The 19607-nt window shown below is 37.5% G+C and overlaps 1 protein-coding gene and 1 long non-coding RNA gene across 2 annotated transcripts in view; one reads left to right on the top strand and one right to left on the bottom strand.

Annotated features, from left to right (window-relative positions):
- Positions 1-1345, top strand: part of LOC122242075 — an 82541-nt gene extending 81196 nt beyond the window's left edge. The window contains exon 4 of the long non-coding RNA XR_006222247.1: positions 854-1345. This is a non-coding gene — a long non-coding RNA (uncharacterized LOC122242075). The remainder of the gene's footprint in view (positions 1-853) is intronic.
- MRPL3 (mitochondrial ribosomal protein L3) overlaps positions 1-19607 on the bottom strand; it is a 51227-nt gene that overhangs the window by 19464 nt on the left and 12156 nt on the right. Inside the window, exons 5-6 of the mRNA XM_007087444.3 lie at positions 13505-13604; positions 11370-11430 (exon numbers count right to left, since the gene is read on the bottom strand). Coding sequence (XP_007087506.2) covers positions 11370-11430; positions 13505-13604 — 161 coding nt within the window. The remainder of the gene's footprint in view (positions 1-11369; positions 11431-13504; positions 13605-19607) is intronic.

Below are 19607 nucleotides of genomic sequence, written 5' to 3'. Positions count from 1 at the left end.
TTTCCACAAGGACTTTGTTAAGTATTTGTCAATTATCAGAGAGTAATGGATTGAAGTAAGCCCATACAAGTAAAAGTTTGTCTTAAATTAAGTCAGTAATTCAACATAAAAACAATATGAACTATGTACGCGTAGAACCTAACAGCTGAATATTATCAAATTACAGGTCAAAAGTTACTTGTATAGGAATAATTTAAATGTAGCTTACACCATTTTCTTCACATTAATCAACTGAATGCATCACTGATGATGTGCACATAATTCTGCCTTGCCTCAAAAACTCAAGATAATGTTTATTCCTAGTCAAAGAGCTAAAATAGTAACTTAACATATATTAAATGAGAAATCCACTATAACTTTTGCAAGGAGATTATCATCTAAGAACAGAAACTGTGATAATCAAATGTTTTACTGAAATTTTGCTTCTGAAACTTAAATATTTCTAGTTAATGCTGCATTTTAGAACATTTAAAAAATAAAATGCTTGGCAATTTAAAAATAAAGAAGAAATACCAACAAAGTCATTTGACCCTCCGGATAGTATCTGGCAAATAACACTTTAAAGAGAAAAAGAGAGGGGACTAGCAACACTAATCTAAACTGAACATGTTTTAAAAATACCACATTCTAACACTGGCCATTCTTGGTAGAAAGTTTACTAGTACCTTCTGAGTTCTCAAACTGATTCATCGCTTACTTAAAGAGTGCTAGTGTGTGCACCAATAAAACAAATGCCAGGTAGATTACAGAAGATAATTTAGGTCGTTTTAAGAGTACATGCTTATAAGAAAAAAGCGGCATCCTGAAAGTGCTAATTATCTGTTGACTAATTACAGACTGTTTTTCAATCTAGTTCTAGAATGCATCATGTTGTTATGCTGTGAACAATGGGAACCTCTTCAGTAAATAACCTTTAAACAACAGGATAAATGCAAATGACATGACAAATTATTGGCCCAATTCAGATGATGGAGAAGAGACTGCACCTGTTGATCCATGGGCGGTACAGGTATCTATTCTACTGCTTCTCTCAGTTGTCACCCAACTGGGGAACGAAAACAAAACAAAAGCCAAGAAGAGAACCGAACTATATACTTAGCATACCCAGTCATATTTCAAATATAAGGTTTTCACAGGTCACATAAAAGAAAACCTTTATTTTACTAAAAATATACACAGCACATAACACATATGCTTTACCTCCCTACCCCTTTTCTGCTGTAGGTTTTAGTTAGCAGAAAAAAAATCAAATAAAGGAAAATTCAAGTCAGAAAGAACACAATGTGAGATGTTCCGAATTTCGTGAGATTTATCAGAAAATTAGGAAAAACATAAACATTTATCTAAAGCATTTATACTTGATAAACCAAAAATTCATCAGAAAGCTCAGAGATCCTATTAAATTTAGGAGAATACTACCCTTGTTTCTCAGTCCATTTCCCCTTAGTATACTTTAAATTCATGAAGGGCAGGGGATCGTGTTTTATTCAACCCCTGTACCCAACCTAGAAAAGTCAGTTATTTTGTTACTGACTATAGCTGTGTCTTAGGAAGAAGGCTAATTCTTTTCCTATATTTTGTCCTATAGTTTCCAAATGTTGTGTATAACGGGCATGCCTTAAGATGATGGTGTTAAATAAGGGGGAGGAGGGGCTTAAAGGTATGACAGTCATAGTATCTCACAGAAGAAAATGCATAATTTAATGTTTCCCCACTGCATTTTATAAATCTCTAGAGATAACTGTTATGTGAATTTCATTCCCTTGGTGTATTATGTCAAAAGCATAAATGTCTATCAGTAGACACACAGATTTTACTACAAATCCATCATGTATTTCCCCACATTGCAGGAAACTGCCGTTGACTGCATGATTCTAGATATATTTGTATAGGTGATAAAACAAAATGCCCACAGGTGAGGAATGCTCTCAACTCCACTCATTCTGAGTCCTTGGAGAACTTCCTCCCAAATTCTCATCACCAAGTTTTTCCCTCGACATGGGCTTCATCTATCTTTCTTTCCTTGGTATTGCTTTTTCTCCTCCTTGGGAAGCAAATGGTTCCCCCTTCATTCCCAAATCCAAAGACTTTTATAAAAATCAATTTTTATTATGGAAATTTCAAAGCTTAGTCAAAAGCAGAGAGACAAGTACAATGAATAACCTATGTATCCCATCACCCAGGGCCAAATATTACCAACTCAAGGCTTATTCTGTTTTATCTATTCCCCTCCTCTGTTAATGAATTATTTTGAAACAAATTCCAGGTATCATATCATTTCATCCATAAACATTTTAATATGGATCTCTTTTAAAGATCCTTTTCAAGAACAAAACCACAATACCATTATCACAATCTAAAAAAATTAGTGATTCTTAATATCAAATAACTAGTCAGTATTCAAATTTCTATGGCCTTTTTAAAAATAGAGTTGTCCTCTATCCTTCCTGCTTACCACCCTTCCCCTCACTACTCTCAGTCATCATTTCCTCCCTATTTTTCTGCTTCTCTAGCACTCTTTGAGAAGTTTCTTACCTCTTGCTGCTACATGAAACGATGGTCTTAAGAGTCCTGTGGCTGACCCTCATTTCAATATGGTTTAAATCAGGGTTGGCAAACTACAGCCTATAGTGGCCACTTTTGTAAATAAAGTTTTACTGGAACATAGCCATGTACATTTATTTACTTATTGCCTACGGCTGCTATGGAGCTATAATTTGCAACAGAGAACATAATGCTTGTAAACCTCAAAAATTTTAAATCTGGCCCTTTGAGAAAAAGTCTGCTGACTCTTGAACCTATTACTAATAAGCCAGGGTTTCACAAACTTTGCCCTCTGGCAAGAATTCTGCTACTATCTCATTCCACACATGTACTGTCCATAACTAATCGGAAGTATCACAGCCATTCAATCATAATGTTTCAGAAACAGAAACTGAACATCTCTCTTTCTTCAAGCTATGCTCCTTTAGAGACACTAGAGTGACATTCCTAAGACAACAGTCTTTTCACACAAGCTTTCCCCTGCTTTAAAAAGCAAAACAGCAACAACAACAAAAACAAGCAAACTAAACCATAACCTTAGGTGGCTGTCAGTAACTTCTTTAGCTTGGGGTATATGAGACCTTTCATAACTAGGTCCACTCTACCTTTCAAACACTGCCCATCCTAGTCATAGCAGATTATTCTGTGAATCCCTAAGTATTCCACTCTCTTCCTGTTTTTGCTCATTCTGCTCCCTCAGCCTCAAATACCCTTCTCACTGCATTGTCTTTCTACTTTTACCATGAAAAAGAACTGAAAGCGTTTGTCGTCATGTGTTACATCAGCTACAAAGTACTTGATTTTTTTTTATTAAAAATAATCAAAATCCATTCTGTAAGTAGAGGTTTTTGTATCAGAACCATTTCTAAATTGAGTTTTACTTTTTCTCTTTACCTGATTTATGCTGTAAAAAGTTTAAGTGACTTGTACATAATCTCTCAGAAAAAAAATAACTGAGTACTAAATGGAAGGGCGGACTCTTGACTTGTCTCAAGATACCCTAAGATCAGACTATATTTTTATGGAGGTGAGGGTGGGAAAATCAAGAAACCTCTCTATGGCTAAACATTCCTATGAATAGAGGGAAATGGAGACACACATCAGGTCCTCACCAAAATCATGACTGGGCTGCTTCTTTATGAAATCGAGCAACTGAGAATAGATTAGAGTAAGATGGTATCTTTACTTGTGAAAAAGTAATGTGAAATATAAAGGCATAAGGTTCAAATTAACAATCAAAAGAATCTCTTGTAGGATATAATTTGATATTACTTTACTTTCCTATGTTTTCAATTCAAACCACCCAAAAAGCTTTTCTTCTTTCTTTCCTTTTTTTTAATGAGAGACAGAGACAAAGAGACTGAGAAAGAGAGAGCCCGAGTTTGTGTGACAGGGACAGAGGGAGACAGAAAGATAGATAATCTTCACCCAGTGTGGTACCAGACTCGGGGCTCCATCTCACAACTGGGAGATCGTAACCTGAGCCTAAATCAAGAGTCGGATGCTTAACCGATTGAGCCACCCAGGAGCCCTCCCTCCTCCCGACAAAAGCTTTTAATTAAAACTTTTTTTACTAGTAAACAAAAAAGGAAAATTTTTAATAAAATAAATTATATGCACGTAAAAGGCCCTATTAGCTAATTCATGATCTCTATCAGGATTAGCCTTTAATTTATGATAAACTAATAAGGCACAAATGTTTCAAAATTTCATTATAGCTTCTCATTTCAACAAACTCCTGCTACTTTCATCTCTGCACATTCCAAGGATAAGGCATCTCTCCGAGGACCCCCATAAACTTTAGGAATCAATTTGTACCTGATTCAGTGTTGTCTAAACCTATTCAAGCAGTGATATACAGCTCCTGAGCCCACAAGGCACAGTGGAATTTTTCAGTTGCTTTGTGTTCTATCACATTTAGTTAAAAGCTGGCACCGAACAGCTGTATAGCGGTTACCGTCTAGGATGAGTTTGTGACAGCATGACCCGAAATGTAGAATGTACTGTTTCTGTCTAAAAACCACACACCTCCCATCAATATCTGGGAACATTTTTATCAACGAGTGACTGCTAGGAGTACACGGCGTATAGTTTCCTGACTTCAAATCCAGCTTATTCAACAGTACAGAGAACCAAATATGCAGTGACTCCTTTGAATCCTCTTATAAAAGGGAGCACTTCCTGGCTGTCCTAAATAAACTCAGAAAACCCTATTTGCTGTCCTAAGTTCACTGTGTGCTTCTGAAACACAAACACACATACACACACAACAACAACAACAACAACAACAAAACCCAAAAAACAAAAAACCCTCAAATAACTGAATCATTTCATAATATCCTGAAAGGACATAATAGTTTTCTGCAGGTCTTTAGCCATATCACTTTCTTCAATAGATCAGAAGACCATATTGCTGTTTTGTTGAATCTACTGTTAAGTCTTCCTCTTCATTAATATAGATAAGAGTGAGTTAATATAGATAAGAGTGAGTCTCATGCCCTTACGGTAAAGAGCATGAAATCTACACTCAGACAAGTTAAGCCACCTGCCCAAGGACAAATCCCTGGTAAATGGAAGCATCTGGCCATGCTTTCAACCGAGGTCATACTGCCTCTTGGGAACCAGATTAGAGTAAAAACACAAAAATATCCAGTACGCTGGAGTGTCACAAAGCTTTAAAGGCATCCTCATTACTCTGTAAATTCTAGATGTAGCAGGTAGTATGTAATCTTAAAACGACATAGAGTGCTTTGTAAAGCTCCAACTTTGCTATGCAAGTCAATCTTAAGATGGCAATAACTAGATGTATCAGAAAATACCACCACACCAGAATTCCTAATGACTTAATGTTTTTTATTCATTTTAAAAGATATTTCCTACTGAAAAAAACTTTCCCCTAAAATCTGAAAACAAATAAAAAAGCAGTAATATCAACAATACTGATGGCAGCCAATACTCTTGAGCATTTAATAAGTGGCAGGCCTTGAGCTAATAGCTTTCTGTGCATTCTCATTCAATCTTTACAACACGGCTATGAGGCAGTGCTAGAATTATTCTCATGTTGAAGATGAGGCAACAGAGAGGTTGAGAAAGCTGCCCAGGTCACACGGCTAAAGGGAAGCAAAGCCCGTGCTTTTGGCCATTCCCTATTCTGCCTCTCATTAGGCCTTACTTTTGCTGATTTTGAGTAAAAAATGCTATTTCGTATAGTTAAAAGTGAGGCGATAATAGATGACTACTATACAAATTTTTAAAGCAACAAAACAACAAAATATAACCCCAAAACACTACCCACCAAACTCTCCTTTATCTTGAAACACACATTCACTCCGATTTAAGAAGGATTAGTTTTTATAGAGGTTATTTTCTTCTATAGTTTAATCACTCATTTTGAAACTGTTTCATTACTATGCTTAAAAATGTACTGCTTTGAATAATAGTAAAGTAACTTACTAAAAATGAATTAAAATTGAAAATGTACAGGGCTAAACAGCAATTGTATCCTGAAGGCAGCACATGCCTTGTTTTCTCCTCCTAGAGTTCAGAGCAAGCATCCGCTAGAAAGAAGAATAACGGACTAGTGGGGAAGGTTTCTGCCAGGATACAGGCACCCTTCTGACAGTATGCAGGACTGGGCATAGAGGCCAAAGAGTCTTTGCTCTTTTAAGAATCCACCTGGCGGGGCACCTGGGTGGCTCAGTCGGTTAAGCGGCCGACTTCGGCTCAGGTCATGATCTCACGGTTTGTGGTTTCAAGCCCCGTGTCGGGCTCTGTGCTGACAGCTCGGAGCCTGGAGCCTGGAGCCTGCTTTGGATTCTGTGTCTCCCCTCTCTCTGCCCCTCCCCTGCTCATGCTCTGACTCTCTCTCACTCAAAAATAAACATTAAAAATAATAATAAAGCTTAATAAAACACTTGGCAGGAAAGGGCACCACGCCCACGTCATAGAGTTATCAGCACCATCGGTGTCCTTCCAGTCCTTTCAGACAAGACCTAACCGCTTTTGCCTACAATGTAGAGTGCATTTTTACAGTTTTATTTTTGTTGATTCTTTCATTCTTGTCTAATTTCTTTCCTTTAAAAAAAAAAACCCTATAAAATATGACAAGCACCATTAGGATTCACCAGAAAACAGTGGGCTAAGCATCCTATGTTGAGGACAGAATCAACAGTCACTCTCATCTCACCTACTGTTTATTCATAGCCATTTCCTTCTCAAAGCTGAGAGTGAAAGAAAGGGAGAACATCTATTAGAAGTTACACTGGAATGTAACTGCCATTATAGAACAGGGATATAAACTTTAAAAGATGCTAGGGCAGGGCGTGAGGAACACATCACTGTACATGCTAGTCTTAAATTTTTATTTAGAATGAATTACATAAAACTGTCATATTTCAAAGACAGGGCTTTTAACAGCATAGCTGTAAACAGGATAATGAAACTGAAAAATTATTCTGCTAGAATGGTTTTAAAAAAATTTTTTTAATGTTTATTTATTTGTGAGAGAGAGAGAGCCAGACAGGCAGAGTGTGAGTGGGGGAGGGGCAGAGAGAGAGGGAGACACAGAATCTGAAGCAGGCTTCAGGCTCTGAGCTGTCAGCACAGAGCCCGACACTGGGCTTGAACTCACGAACCATGAAATCAGGATCTGAGCCAAAGTCACACACTTAACTGACTGAGCCACCCAGGTGCCCCTGCTAGAATGGTTTTATATATTAGATGTAAAAACCTTTCCTATTAATTTAAATTAAATTTAGATTCTCAAGCCCTCTGGATGAAAAATGATTTCTGGTATAAAAGTAAAAATTAAAATGAACTCTGGAAAGTATGTATTTACCTCATATTCCAAAGTGATGCTAGTAAATACTTATTTATACAGAAAATCATACCCAAATTTGGCACAGATAAATACAATGTATCTTTCAATGCAAGCAGATTTTCCAATGCAATTATTAACTGAGAAACATTTAAAAATTTAAGAAAGTCTTCAAGAAGAAGTTACTACTGTTGGTCACTGGTCACTTAAAAAAAATGCAGACGATTTCATCCTTGAAGTAGTTTCTATTAACATTGTATTCTCTTATTTTAGGTAGTATTTTGTTTTAAATTTTCTTATCTATCTATCTATCAATCAACAGTGTGAGGAGGGTAGAGGGGGGGGAGGGAGCAGGGGGTGGAGCAGGAGGGAGGGAGGGAGGGAGGGAGGGAGGGAGAGAGAGAGAGAGAAAGGGAGAGAAAAGAGAGAGAGAGAGAATCTTAAGCAGACTCCATGCTCAGCAGAGAGCCCAATGTGGGGCTCAATCCCATTACCCTGGGATCATGACCTGAGCATAAATCAGGTGCTCAACCAACTGAACCCTCTTTTCAAATTTAATTTAATTTTAGTTTTTTTGTAAAGTAGGCTTCATGCCCCGCAGGGAGCCCAATGAGGGGCCTGAACTCACAACCCTGAGATAAATGCCTGAGCTGATATCAAGAATTGGATGCCCAAGCCACCTAGGCGCCCCAAATTTTCTTAGTTATTCCTAAACTATGTTTAGTCAAGCAATTAAAATTGAAGGTATAAAGTAAAAAAAATTGAAATACTCAAAATATAAGTACAGATTTAACAATTAAATATAAATATTACAATATGAGAAAAATGAAGATTTTCAATGAGATTAATTTCAGATTTTTCTTTTCTAATGGAAAGAAGATGATGAAGACCATTAATTACTAAAGAGACCAATTTTCAGTTTTATGTTAACTAAAATGTGAGTTATAAATAGGCCTACTTTTATTGACACTGTTACTCAAAACTGGATCGATTAAATTTGCTTGCTGTAAAACAGATGTTATGTGTTATAATTTGAATACAGACTTAGGAAAAGGAAAGGATTAGGATTCCAAGCTGGGTGAAGGAGTAGGAAGGGAATGTGGTTCCACTGGTGAGCCCTTGACTGTTCTCTAGTCCAGTGTTTCTTAAAGTGTGGTCCCTGGACTAGTAGCATCTACTTCAGTAGGCGCTTGTTAGAAATGCAAATTCTCAGGTACTACCCCAGACCTACCAAAAAAGAACTGTGGGGGGGGGGGGCCTGGAGGGTGGGGTGTCCTGCAATCTGTGTTTAACAAGCCCTCCTGCAGATTCTGAAACCTCCTCAAGTGTGACAACCACTGCCCCTGCCTGTAAATCCATATCCTTCATCGTGTGACCTGTGTCACTGTACGATTTTTTTCTAACAGGATTAATAATTAAGAGAAGGGGGTCCAGACATATCAAAACATTTAAAACAGGGGCTGGAAATGGAGGACAAAGAAGCAAATCTCTGGCCACAAGCAAGACATAGTAAGGGACTGAGAGTACTCGTAATCTATTCCCAAAAGATGATGGTTCCATTTATAGTCAACAAGGAGAAGAACATTCTCATTGGCTGTAAAGAACTTCAACTCCGTAAACTGAGAAGCATCAGGAAAAGGAGACAGGATTTAAAAAGGAAAAAGAAAAGCGAGCAGATGCGTGTGTGTGTCCTCCATTATCTGTCAAGGGCAAAAGGGAGAGGCAGCAGCCACCAGGACTGCATGCAGCTGAGGATCCAATGCTGCCCCTGGAAGGAATTCAAAACGGCTCCTCGTGAGAAGGACAGAGTCCCACTAATTTACAAACACTCAGAAGCATCTTGAGGCCATAATAACATGCTAGCTACAAGAGTCACTGGAAATATTCAGCAAAAAGCGGAAGTCTTATTTCATCACATCTGAAGTAATAGGACGTAAAGACACGCCCACGAGACTAAAGTGCACACTTGTGTGGGGTAACTCTTGCCAGTTACCTGGTGAAAAGTCAAACAGAATCCTGGACTGCAGCACACACAACAGTGAGATCTTCTCAAATGAAGGTCCTCCCTTCTCCAGAGTTGAACGGCAACTACTTTAAATCCCAGGGCTAGTTGTTCCCCCAGCTCTTATCAGCCATCTAGTCTTGAGACTGGCACAAGGATTTACAGTTTTCTAGGTACATGATATTAAAACTGTTTTCTTTTCATTTTATACTCGTAATAAAAAGGATGAAGTTTTAAGACTAACTTTTAAGAAGCCAATGAAACCTGACAGCAGCATATGAAATGAAAGCATTTGCTGAACACAGCCATCTGAAAAGCTGGCTTTAGTCCAAGCTAGTCACAAATCCCAGCACAAGGCACCTGCTAACAAAGGCCTCTGACTTTGTAGGACTTCTCAGAATAGCTCATATATTCGGTAAACTAGGTAACGGAATTCATGCACTATCAGCTGTGTGTATATTAACAAAATTACTGAGGTACTTTATTATATGTAATAATCAACTCAGAAATTAAAAAGGAAAATCATCTGATTCACGACACACACATCTCCCCAGGTAACGAAAGTTTTACAGCTCCAATATTCTGAGTTCTTGACAAGGAAAAACAGAATAAAGAAAGTTGCCAAGTAATTTTAGAGGCCTCAGTAAGTAGGAATGAGTCTGCAACAATCAGGATGCAGGAAAAAAAGGGGAGAAGTCCATAATCTCTCTAAAAAGAGGACCCACTGTATTGTCCATCTATCTGGACTCCATTTCTAAATAGCTAATCAAAGGTAAGAGCTGTTTGCTATGGCTCTTACCTGAGTGGAAATAAAGTGCATCTGACTGCATTAAGGAAACTGATGCTGGCACTCATCTGGTTTCCTTGCTTAAAAGCTCTTTGGCTCAGTCACTGTGATTGTCAGACTGTTCCAGAGCACCTGTGGACCACCGTTAATTTTCAAACGGTTCCCAGACCCATTTTTCAAATGACAAAAAAGGCACACAAAAGAAGTAAAATTATCATCTGTGGTGACAGAACAAGAAACAAGAAGAGCCAAGAGCTGATATTTGGAGTTTAGTTTAGCCTAGGTCAGGTGGATTCTACTAACATATACTGAACAATTTCTACACAAACATAGACGGGGGCTCAGTTACTTCATTCCATAGTGAACTAACCTTAACCAAATTTTGAATTGCTGCTTCTGTAAGAGCTAAATGTTTCCTGGAGATCATCCTGCCAGTACCGAACTTATCTTAAGTCATCTGACAGTAAGATATGAAAAAAGTACAGTACCAGAAATACCACTGCCCAGTCTGAAAATGGATCAAAGTCAGCATTTTTCTGTTAGTGCGACAAATAAGGGTTGATTTCTGCCAAATTAAGCCCTTGTTTAAGGATAAAAAAATATTCTGTTTTTATGGAAGAAGTCTCACTTGTCCAGCACTGAGAGATAACGCCACACTGCTAGAGGCCTAAGGTGTAATACTACTTCTTCCAGCTTTTGATAGGCTTTTATTTTAACACAGTTAACAAAATGTTTTATAGTTACCCTAGGGGAACCTTAAGCAAAACAACCATCACAAACCATATAAAATGTTTGTAATGTTTCTAATTTAACCATCTCCTAGAGTTGGAAGAACCACCAATTACTAGATGACACAATCTCAAAAGAACTGCATAGCACTGTTCATTTATATTTCACCATCAAACAGCAGGTAGCCTTTGGTCTTAAAAATAGAAGCGGGCCCAACCCACAAAGAACCTGAGTAATGTGACCTTTCTTTCAGTCTCATTTCCAGAAGCATGCGTCTCAGTTTAAAACCTGTAAGTTGATGTGAACTCTTCACATACAACTAATTCAGTGCAATTTAAAATCCAGTACAATCAGTAACATTATAGAATTACGAATAAGAATAATGGTTACTTAATCTTTACTCATTGACTTGAAAGACTATACTTTCACTTGCTCTGTTATTTTTTAATATGAGAAGAACAAAAGGAAAAGAACCTGTTAAGCGGACCTACGTTTTGGCTGTGACATCCACATACTGTCCAGGGCGAAAGTGAGCAGCATAAAGAGGAGTGCCTTTATGAAAAGAAAACAAGCAATATATGAAATGTCGGCCCAGAACAATGTCACTGAACATAAACCACATCTAGAAAGCCTATCAGGTTTCCAAAAAAGTAGAAGATTCTCTTCTGCAATTATAATTATTAGAAACATCAAGAATTAAAATTGTTCATCAAACATGTTTTAATCGACTGTCCATGGGCTGAAGAACAATGTGCCCCAGAATGTTGGGCCAACAGATCACGGCTGGCGGATGGGCTTGTGCCTTCACAGAGGCCAACGTGGTACTGGTTGAAATGGGTAATTCACATGACAGACACTGTATTCTTACTGGTAAATACATGGGTTTGATGATTTTTTGTTGCTTTGGTAAATAACAATATAGTGACTTAAGATATTTTTCCTATTTCATATAACGAAAATAAAAATAAAAGAATGACTCAAAAAAAAGTTCTGGCTGGATCAAATCTTTTTTAACCATTAGAGATAAGTTATCTGAAAGTAGGAACTTAAGTGTTTGAACCCAGGTTCATTGTACACTGGATGTGTGATATCCATATATAGCCCATACATATCTATTTTTGGAAGAATGGTCACTGTATCCATAAAATATAGTTATTCTAGCATGCCTGGATCATTTAGAATACTGAAAAATTGCTATTATTGATACCCCTAGTTTTATATACTAACATTTCCAAGTCTAGTTGTATGTAAATGGAGTCTTACTTAAAATACATCAGAAAAATGTGTTATTTAAAGGAATTTTGTAAGTGAAAGTCCTGCACAACATTTTGTTTGCATCAATTTAAAGTTAACACTATGAGAACTATTTAATTTGACAATCTGCAAATACTGCACATTTACCATATGTACAGTTAGAAATACAGAAGTATAAGACACGGTTCCTGACCTCAAGAATTTATTATATAGGTGAAGAATCAACATTAACATCATCAAATAAGAGACATTTTTCTTAAAAACAAAACAAAAAAAGCCATAATCAATGTAATAGGGAATATAATTGAATGCTATTTTTGGCTCGTTTAAAACAGGGAGTAAGATTCTATGGGATTTCAGAGGGGTAGTATCCTTTAATGAAGGACTTAACCTAGATTTGTATGGGCAGAGAAAAACATTGAACTAAGAAAAAATAGGGGAGATTAAAACTGACTGAATTTCTAGGAGGTTGAATGACTTGAACTGTTGATACATGACCACTTTTCACCACAAAAACAATTTCAAATGGTTTGAGCTACAACAGAAGTTAATATGGACTTAATTTTTACATTTGTTCCCTTAATTCCATTCACTTTAGCTTTAAACTATAAAACTTGCACTTCAAAAAACACTTTTAATTCTAGCTTATATCAAGGCTGATCCTCTGTCATTCCAATTAATAAGGCCTATTGAAATTGTATTTTACATCATGAAATTCAGTTCAGATATTAAAGTATTAAATCTCAAGACACCCTCTGACTAATTGTTAGAACTCAAGTTCAAGACATGAGGGAGCTTTTCTGAAGTTCAAAGATGTCAAAATGTTGTTAACTACATAAACCGACATAAACACATTGCCAAACTGTAATTTTTGACATTTGGTAAAGTAAAATACTTTGGAATTTTTAAGTAAGGATCGAGGTGCTATGGTCAGTCACTCTACTGTTTCATATTTTCTCAAATTCTTCTATCTCAACGGGGGTCTAGGTATTCCTCACTTACTAAAATGCCACCCTACACCGAGTGAACTTCACATTTTAAAAGTTAGTGTATTTAAAAAAATAAAAAATAAAAATAAATGAAAGTTAGTGTATTTATTTGGAGTGACTCTTCCAAATGTAAAACTCTCTGTACAAGTTAAAAACAAAAGCGCTCCTCCCTCTTTAATGGAAAACAAAGAGTTCTCTACAGTTCTTTCTAGTCAAAAAAGAAAATGGCTTGTTTGTCCCCAGTGATTAAATTAGATGCCATTTTGTATTTAAAAATAAATGTTTGGGGCTTTGTATCGTGGATTCAACTTTATCAAAAGGGCTAACATTAAACCACGTATCTGGGTATTTTTGCCTCCCTCCTCTCCCCAACCTCAGATTACCTGGTTTAATCACAGCATTATCTGTTACACGAAAGATTTTAACTTTCTGTTTTGGTGGCAATCCAAGTTCTTGGTAAAATTCCAATAGAGATGGAGATTTCTAGAGGAAAAGCAGTACACATAAGTAACTCATTAATACTAAAGGTGGAGTTCAATACACAGAGATCTAAACCAAGTTATCAACAAATCATTAAGAGCACACTGTTCCCCTAATGAACAAAGAGCACCACATTCCTCTTATTTGGGGAGGTAGGATTTTTATCTATAATCCATTACACCAAGGATCCACCATGTGCATGGTGGAGCTCATATACACTAAATGGTGAAAGACTTTTCTTCTGTAGGAAAAGAAAGACTTGTGATCATATGTGAATTCTGACTGGAGACTGTAAGTATCAAGAAACCTAATCCTAAGGCACCTGGGTGGCTCGGTGGGTTAAGTGTCCGACTCTTGATTTTGGCTCAGGTCATGATCTCATAGTCCATGGGATCGAGCCTTACGTCAGGCACTGTGCTGACAGCATGAAGCCTGCCTGGGATTCTCTCTCTCCCCCTCTCTCTGCCCCTCCTTGTGTGTGCATGCGTACTCTCTCAAAATAAATTAATTAAAAAAAAACAAACTTTAAAACACAAAAAACAAAAAACCCAAAACTTTCTCTTGACCACACAGCTTCCTTTAGCTAATCTTTCCATTCCCCCTTACAATGCTCCTTGAAAGACTTTTGCTGAATCTACGTTCTATCTTCCCATTCTCTCAAACCCACTTTAATTAGATACTTGCAGCCCCTAATACTCAATGCAAAGCGCTTGTCAAGGTCACCAACCATCTCCATGTGGTCAAACACACCAGTCAATACTCATCTTACTGGCTCTATCAACAATGCTTGGCACAGGTGACCACTTTCTCCTTGAGGCTGTCACTCTCTGTTCTTTCACACGCTAAAAACCCCACATTTCTAACTTCAATTGCAAATTCTATTCTGAACTGCAAATTCATTCATCCAAATGCCAACTCACTATCTCACTTTGATGTCATACAGCAACTCAAATCTGACATGTCTAAAATTGAACTCAACTTCCCCCCAGATGCCTGCTTTCCTCTGATCTTCCAAATCTCAACAAAGGGCAACTCCATACTTGTGTTGTTTGGACCCAGAATCTTGTGATTACCTTTGACTCTTTTCTTTCTCACGTCGCATGTCCCACTGATCAGCAGTTCCTGTAGACTCTAAAAATACAGTCCACGTGTGCCTGGGTGGCTGAGTCGGTTAAGGGTCTGACTCTTGACTTCAGCTCAGGTCATGATCTCACAGGTCCTGGGATTAATCCCTATGACAGCCTCCTCACTGTCACAGTGTGGAGACTGCTTGGGATTCTCTCTCTCCCTCTGCCCCTCCCCTGCTCACGCTCTCTCTCTCAAACAAAAGAGAAAAAAATACAGCCCGCATCAACTACTCCTCACCTGCACCCCAATCCACCATCTTTTTCCCAGATTATTTCCATAGCCTCCTAGTCGGTCTCCAAACTTCCACACTCCTGGCTCCATGCTTTGTTCTCCAGTCACAGGCTGGCATGACCCTTTTAAAACTCAAGCTAACTCATGTCTCCACAATGGTTTCCATCTCATGCAGAATCAATCCTAAATCCTTAACATGGTTTACAAGGTTCTGTACATTGTCCTCATCTACTACTCTCCTCCTGGCCACCTTGCTTCAGGTACAATGCATTCCTCCTAACCAGTCCAAGAACACATTAAACAATGGCCTCAGGTACTTTGCACATACTGTCCCCCCCTGCCTGAAATGCTTTCCTGCCAGATTTTTTCCAGGCCTTGCTCCCTCAATTTATTCAGGCCTCTATCCAAATATTAACTTACCTTTCCTGATTATTCTGTCTAAAATAGCACCACTTTCTGTCACTCACAATCCTCTCAACCTACTTTATTAGTCTTAGAAGCACTTCTATAGCCATTTTTATTGTTTATCTTCTATGCTACAGCCTCCCTGTTTCACCCCCAAGCCCACCAAAATGTAAGCTTTGAGAACAGAAACTTTAGTTGCTGCTACATCCCCAGCTCCTGGTAGGTCCTGCTGCCTGTTTTTCCCTTCACCCTTGCCCTTTTTTCTGCTACTGTAAATATCCTTGAATAAAAAATATCTTTGAATGGAAAACTTCATGGATACCTCATTTCCTTAAAATGATGTCCTGGGTCTTTTTTTTAATTCTTAAGACTTTCGATATAGATTGCTGGAAGACTTAGCAAAAGAGTTGTACCACTTTACACTTTCTGGTGTGAAGAGTACCTCTTTCATGCGACTATAACCAACACAGGCGTATCTATCTTCCTGATGCTCTCTCCCCTTCAACTTCCTCTCTCATCACAAAAGAAACACCTGCAGCCCAACAAGCCATAGTACTCTATGTATGCTTACCTATGTCTGCTTACGCCAGTCCCTTGGCCTGTAATTCTTCTCCACCTCTGTACCTCCAAAGCATGTTAAAAATCTGTTAAATATATGTCTAGTCCCAGCTCCAGTGATATTTCCTGTCTAGATTCCTGCCTGGGCCGCCTTGCCAGAGCAGACTACTTCCTTGTCTGTTATCTCTAGACCTTGCATACATCTCAATTATTATTCATGTTACCTTACATTTACCAGTGAATGTTTGCCTGTCTGCTGGAGCACATGGGTGGCGAGCCGTTTTATTCACCTGTATCTGTAACTTTAGAGCTAAGCACAGTGGCAAGTCAGACACTGCAGAAGTGAGCTAAATGAATGGTGAAGACACAAGAGATGGAGGACAGACATCCATCTAGACGTGAAGTCCTGGTTTGTCTCTCCAAGTCACCCCACCTTTCCACGCTTGCTGCTGCATCAGTTCTTGGCACACGATATTACTGTGTTTACAATGCTATCTTCGAGTCTAGTTATTTAAAAAATTGCAGGCCTAAAATAAACATTACAGCTTATTCTGATGAGCAAATCTTCAGGAAACTATATTATGAAACCAAACCAAGAGTAATTTTGTAATTAAAAAAGCAAGCACAGCAGCAACTGAAAAACCCTAGCCAACTCAAGAGGATGCTGATGATGTACGGATAATCAAGCATCACTGCACACCCAATCCAATGGAGTATCTGCACAGCCAGACTTAATTGTAGAATATGTGAATATGCAGCAAACTGCAGTTCCTTGATTTCAGTTTAAAATGTGGACAGTTAGGGCCACCCTGTAACACTGAGAAGGCTGCCTTTGATAGACATGAAATTGGGTGGCACTGGCCCGTAAGTATAGAATGTTAATTTTTGGGTCAGCCCACAAACCCTGGAGCCCTCTAGTGGAACCATGCAACAGATGCTGAGAAGCCCTGCTTTGGATGCCTACAAAAGATTGTTCTGTACTTCAGTGTTCCCTCAAGAAGCTATCCTTTCCTCCTTTCCTCCAAAAGAATGATGACATAAGTTCATCCCAGTCATTCTCTATAGTTTCACCTCCCACATGCTCAAATCCAACACTCATATTCAACAACACACTTATCAAGTCCCCTACTTTTCATCACCATACACACTTCATTCGCAACAAAAGCAAACACATAAGTTCTCATTTAAAAATGTGGCTCCTTGGGGCGCCTGGGTGGCTCAGTCGGTTAAGCATCTGACTTCGGCTCAGGTCGTGATCTCGCGGTCCGTGAGTTCGAGCCCCGGGTCGGGCTCTGTGCTGACAGCTCAGAACCTGGAGCCTGCTTCTGATTCTGTGTCTCCCTCTTTCTCTGACCCTCCCCCCGTTCATGCTCTGTCTCTCTCTGTCTCAAAAGTAAATGTTAAAAAAAAAAAAAAAGAATAAAAATGTGGCTCCTTGAAATTATTTTACTGATGTTCAGATTTAGATTTATTACATTTTAGAATAGATTTCAAATTTATTGGACATTCACATATTCTACCTGATGATTTAAAAAGCATTTTATTAATAGCTTCTAAGTATGCGAGGGAGCTTCTAAGAAAAATCTTTTACTTTTCAGCAACACAAAATAAAGATAAACATCTTGACCTAAGTAACTACAGACTGAGACATAAAAGATAATACATAACATACTTCTTGATTATCTTTTAATTTCAGTAAAATTGAATACTTTTTTTTCTTTTAAAAATCAAAATATCATAAAACTAATTAGGTATTGTTTGTGAAAAACACCAAATGCTCAAGTTGAGCTGAAAGCAGCAGTGGTGTAACACAAGGCTTTTTTTTTTTTTTTTTTTTTGACTTCCAAATAAATGATTTCAAAAGGCAATTTAAAAGACTGACAGCAATGTCACACTCGGATAATCCCATCTATGAAGCTGCATTTTTTTGTCTCCCTCTTCAAAGTTCTTTGCAATTATCCCTCTCACAATGAAAATGCTTCCCTGCTCCTAAGATGAATTGATTCGATCAACTTTTAAGGCCACTTAACTTCCTTATTCAAAAACACTATGTTTTTATTTACAATAAGCTACAAAAACAGCAAAAGCAAAACAGTCTAATTTCTGGGAGGCCTAAAAAAGTCGTTACAGAGTTAAAAAAAAAAAAAAAAAAACAAACAACAACCCAAAACAGTTCTAGCCCTATTATAAATAAAACTGATTCAATCATTTTAGAATGCTTAACTAGTTGAGATTTTATATTCATCGGTGTATTTGTTTTTAAAACCTTCTATAACCAACGTACTTGCGGTTTCTCTGAGGGATACAATACGCAAAAGGAAGTCTGCTTACTTTTAGGTTTGAAAATCTTTTTCCTTTCTGAACCAAAATTCTTTACTTATAAAGAATTCTAAAACTTCATTTTCACACCTCACTCTAAAAAAAGGTCAAAGACAAAGATTTTTCTTAGTATTTAATACATGTTCTCTGGACCTAGAAAATTTATATCTTGAAGAGCATGAAAGGTCTCTGTAGCACTTCCTATACCAGAGAGTAAATTAAAAAAATCTGTGCAAGGTAAGTGGGTGGAAATCCTCCACAACACAATAGAGCATCCAAATCACCTTGCTGTGCGGTATACTCACGAAAGAGAATAAAGCTTAAAATGTGTAGACCACAGTCTCAAGTATGAAAATGCAATACTACCATTTCTGAAATATTTTAATTATTAGTATTATGCTAATAAAATCTTATCTATACGACACCTTCTTCATTAAGTAAAATAGAATAAAATGAGTTGCCAAATACATTTTTGGGGGGAACTTTTGTTTTTCCTTGAGAACTAAAATATTTGAGAGTTAATGTGAGACTTTTAGAACCAAAAGAGGATTAGCAGCCATCAAGTCCAATTCCCTGTTTTTATGTATAAGAAGACAGATGTTCAAGAAAGTAGAGTGAAGGGAGCTAATGGTAGAAGTGAGAATTAGAACTCAGCTCTTCTGACCCCACATCCACTTGTTTTTCCACTGGCTCACAGTTCTGGGAAGTAATGTTCACAGATCTGTTGGAGCAGAGTGGATTATCCCAATTTTATGTTTGATTTACAAGTATCAAGGCAATAAAGTCATGAATTTACAAAATTGGTAATGAAAATAAAGATGATGGTGCTAGACATAACAAAAACACAGAAGTACAATCAACGAGAAAACATGTATCAAACAATTATTCACATGAAGACTAGCATATATACATTTAAAATATTCAAACATTTGAAAAAAATCTGACATGTAAAAAAAGTTTCCATAAATACCTCACTGTGCTTTTCATTACTGTGAAATTATTTTAAATCCTAAAATTATTAGCCAATAAATTGTCAAGAGTGAATAGCAGAATTTTTAGCAGAACTAAAAATATATATAAATAGGCTATACTAGTATAATATGCAAAAGTAACTAACTTCTCTAACACTTATGAGACAGGCCTAAATGGACTCTAGTCCTACCAAACTATAGGACTCTGATGATTCTATATGGTTTTAACCATATAACTGAATTCACTGATCAGTATATCCCATTATTTACAGGACAACCCCACCTGAATTTTCTATAAACACTGCACACACTTCTTTCCTCCAAAACTTCCTCTTTCCTTGTTGCTATTTCAGGTTACAGCATTAGCAATGAACCAGGTGCTCGCTTAGGAACC

Source organism: Panthera tigris, chromosome C2 (assembly GCF_018350195.1).
Source record: "Panthera tigris isolate Pti1 chromosome C2, P.tigris_Pti1_mat1.1, whole genome shotgun sequence".
In the NCBI taxonomy this organism is placed as follows: domain Eukaryota; kingdom Metazoa; phylum Chordata; class Mammalia; order Carnivora; family Felidae; genus Panthera; species Panthera tigris.
Note: the sequence above shows the minus strand (reverse complement) of the source record. Positions and strands in the feature narration are given on the sequence as shown.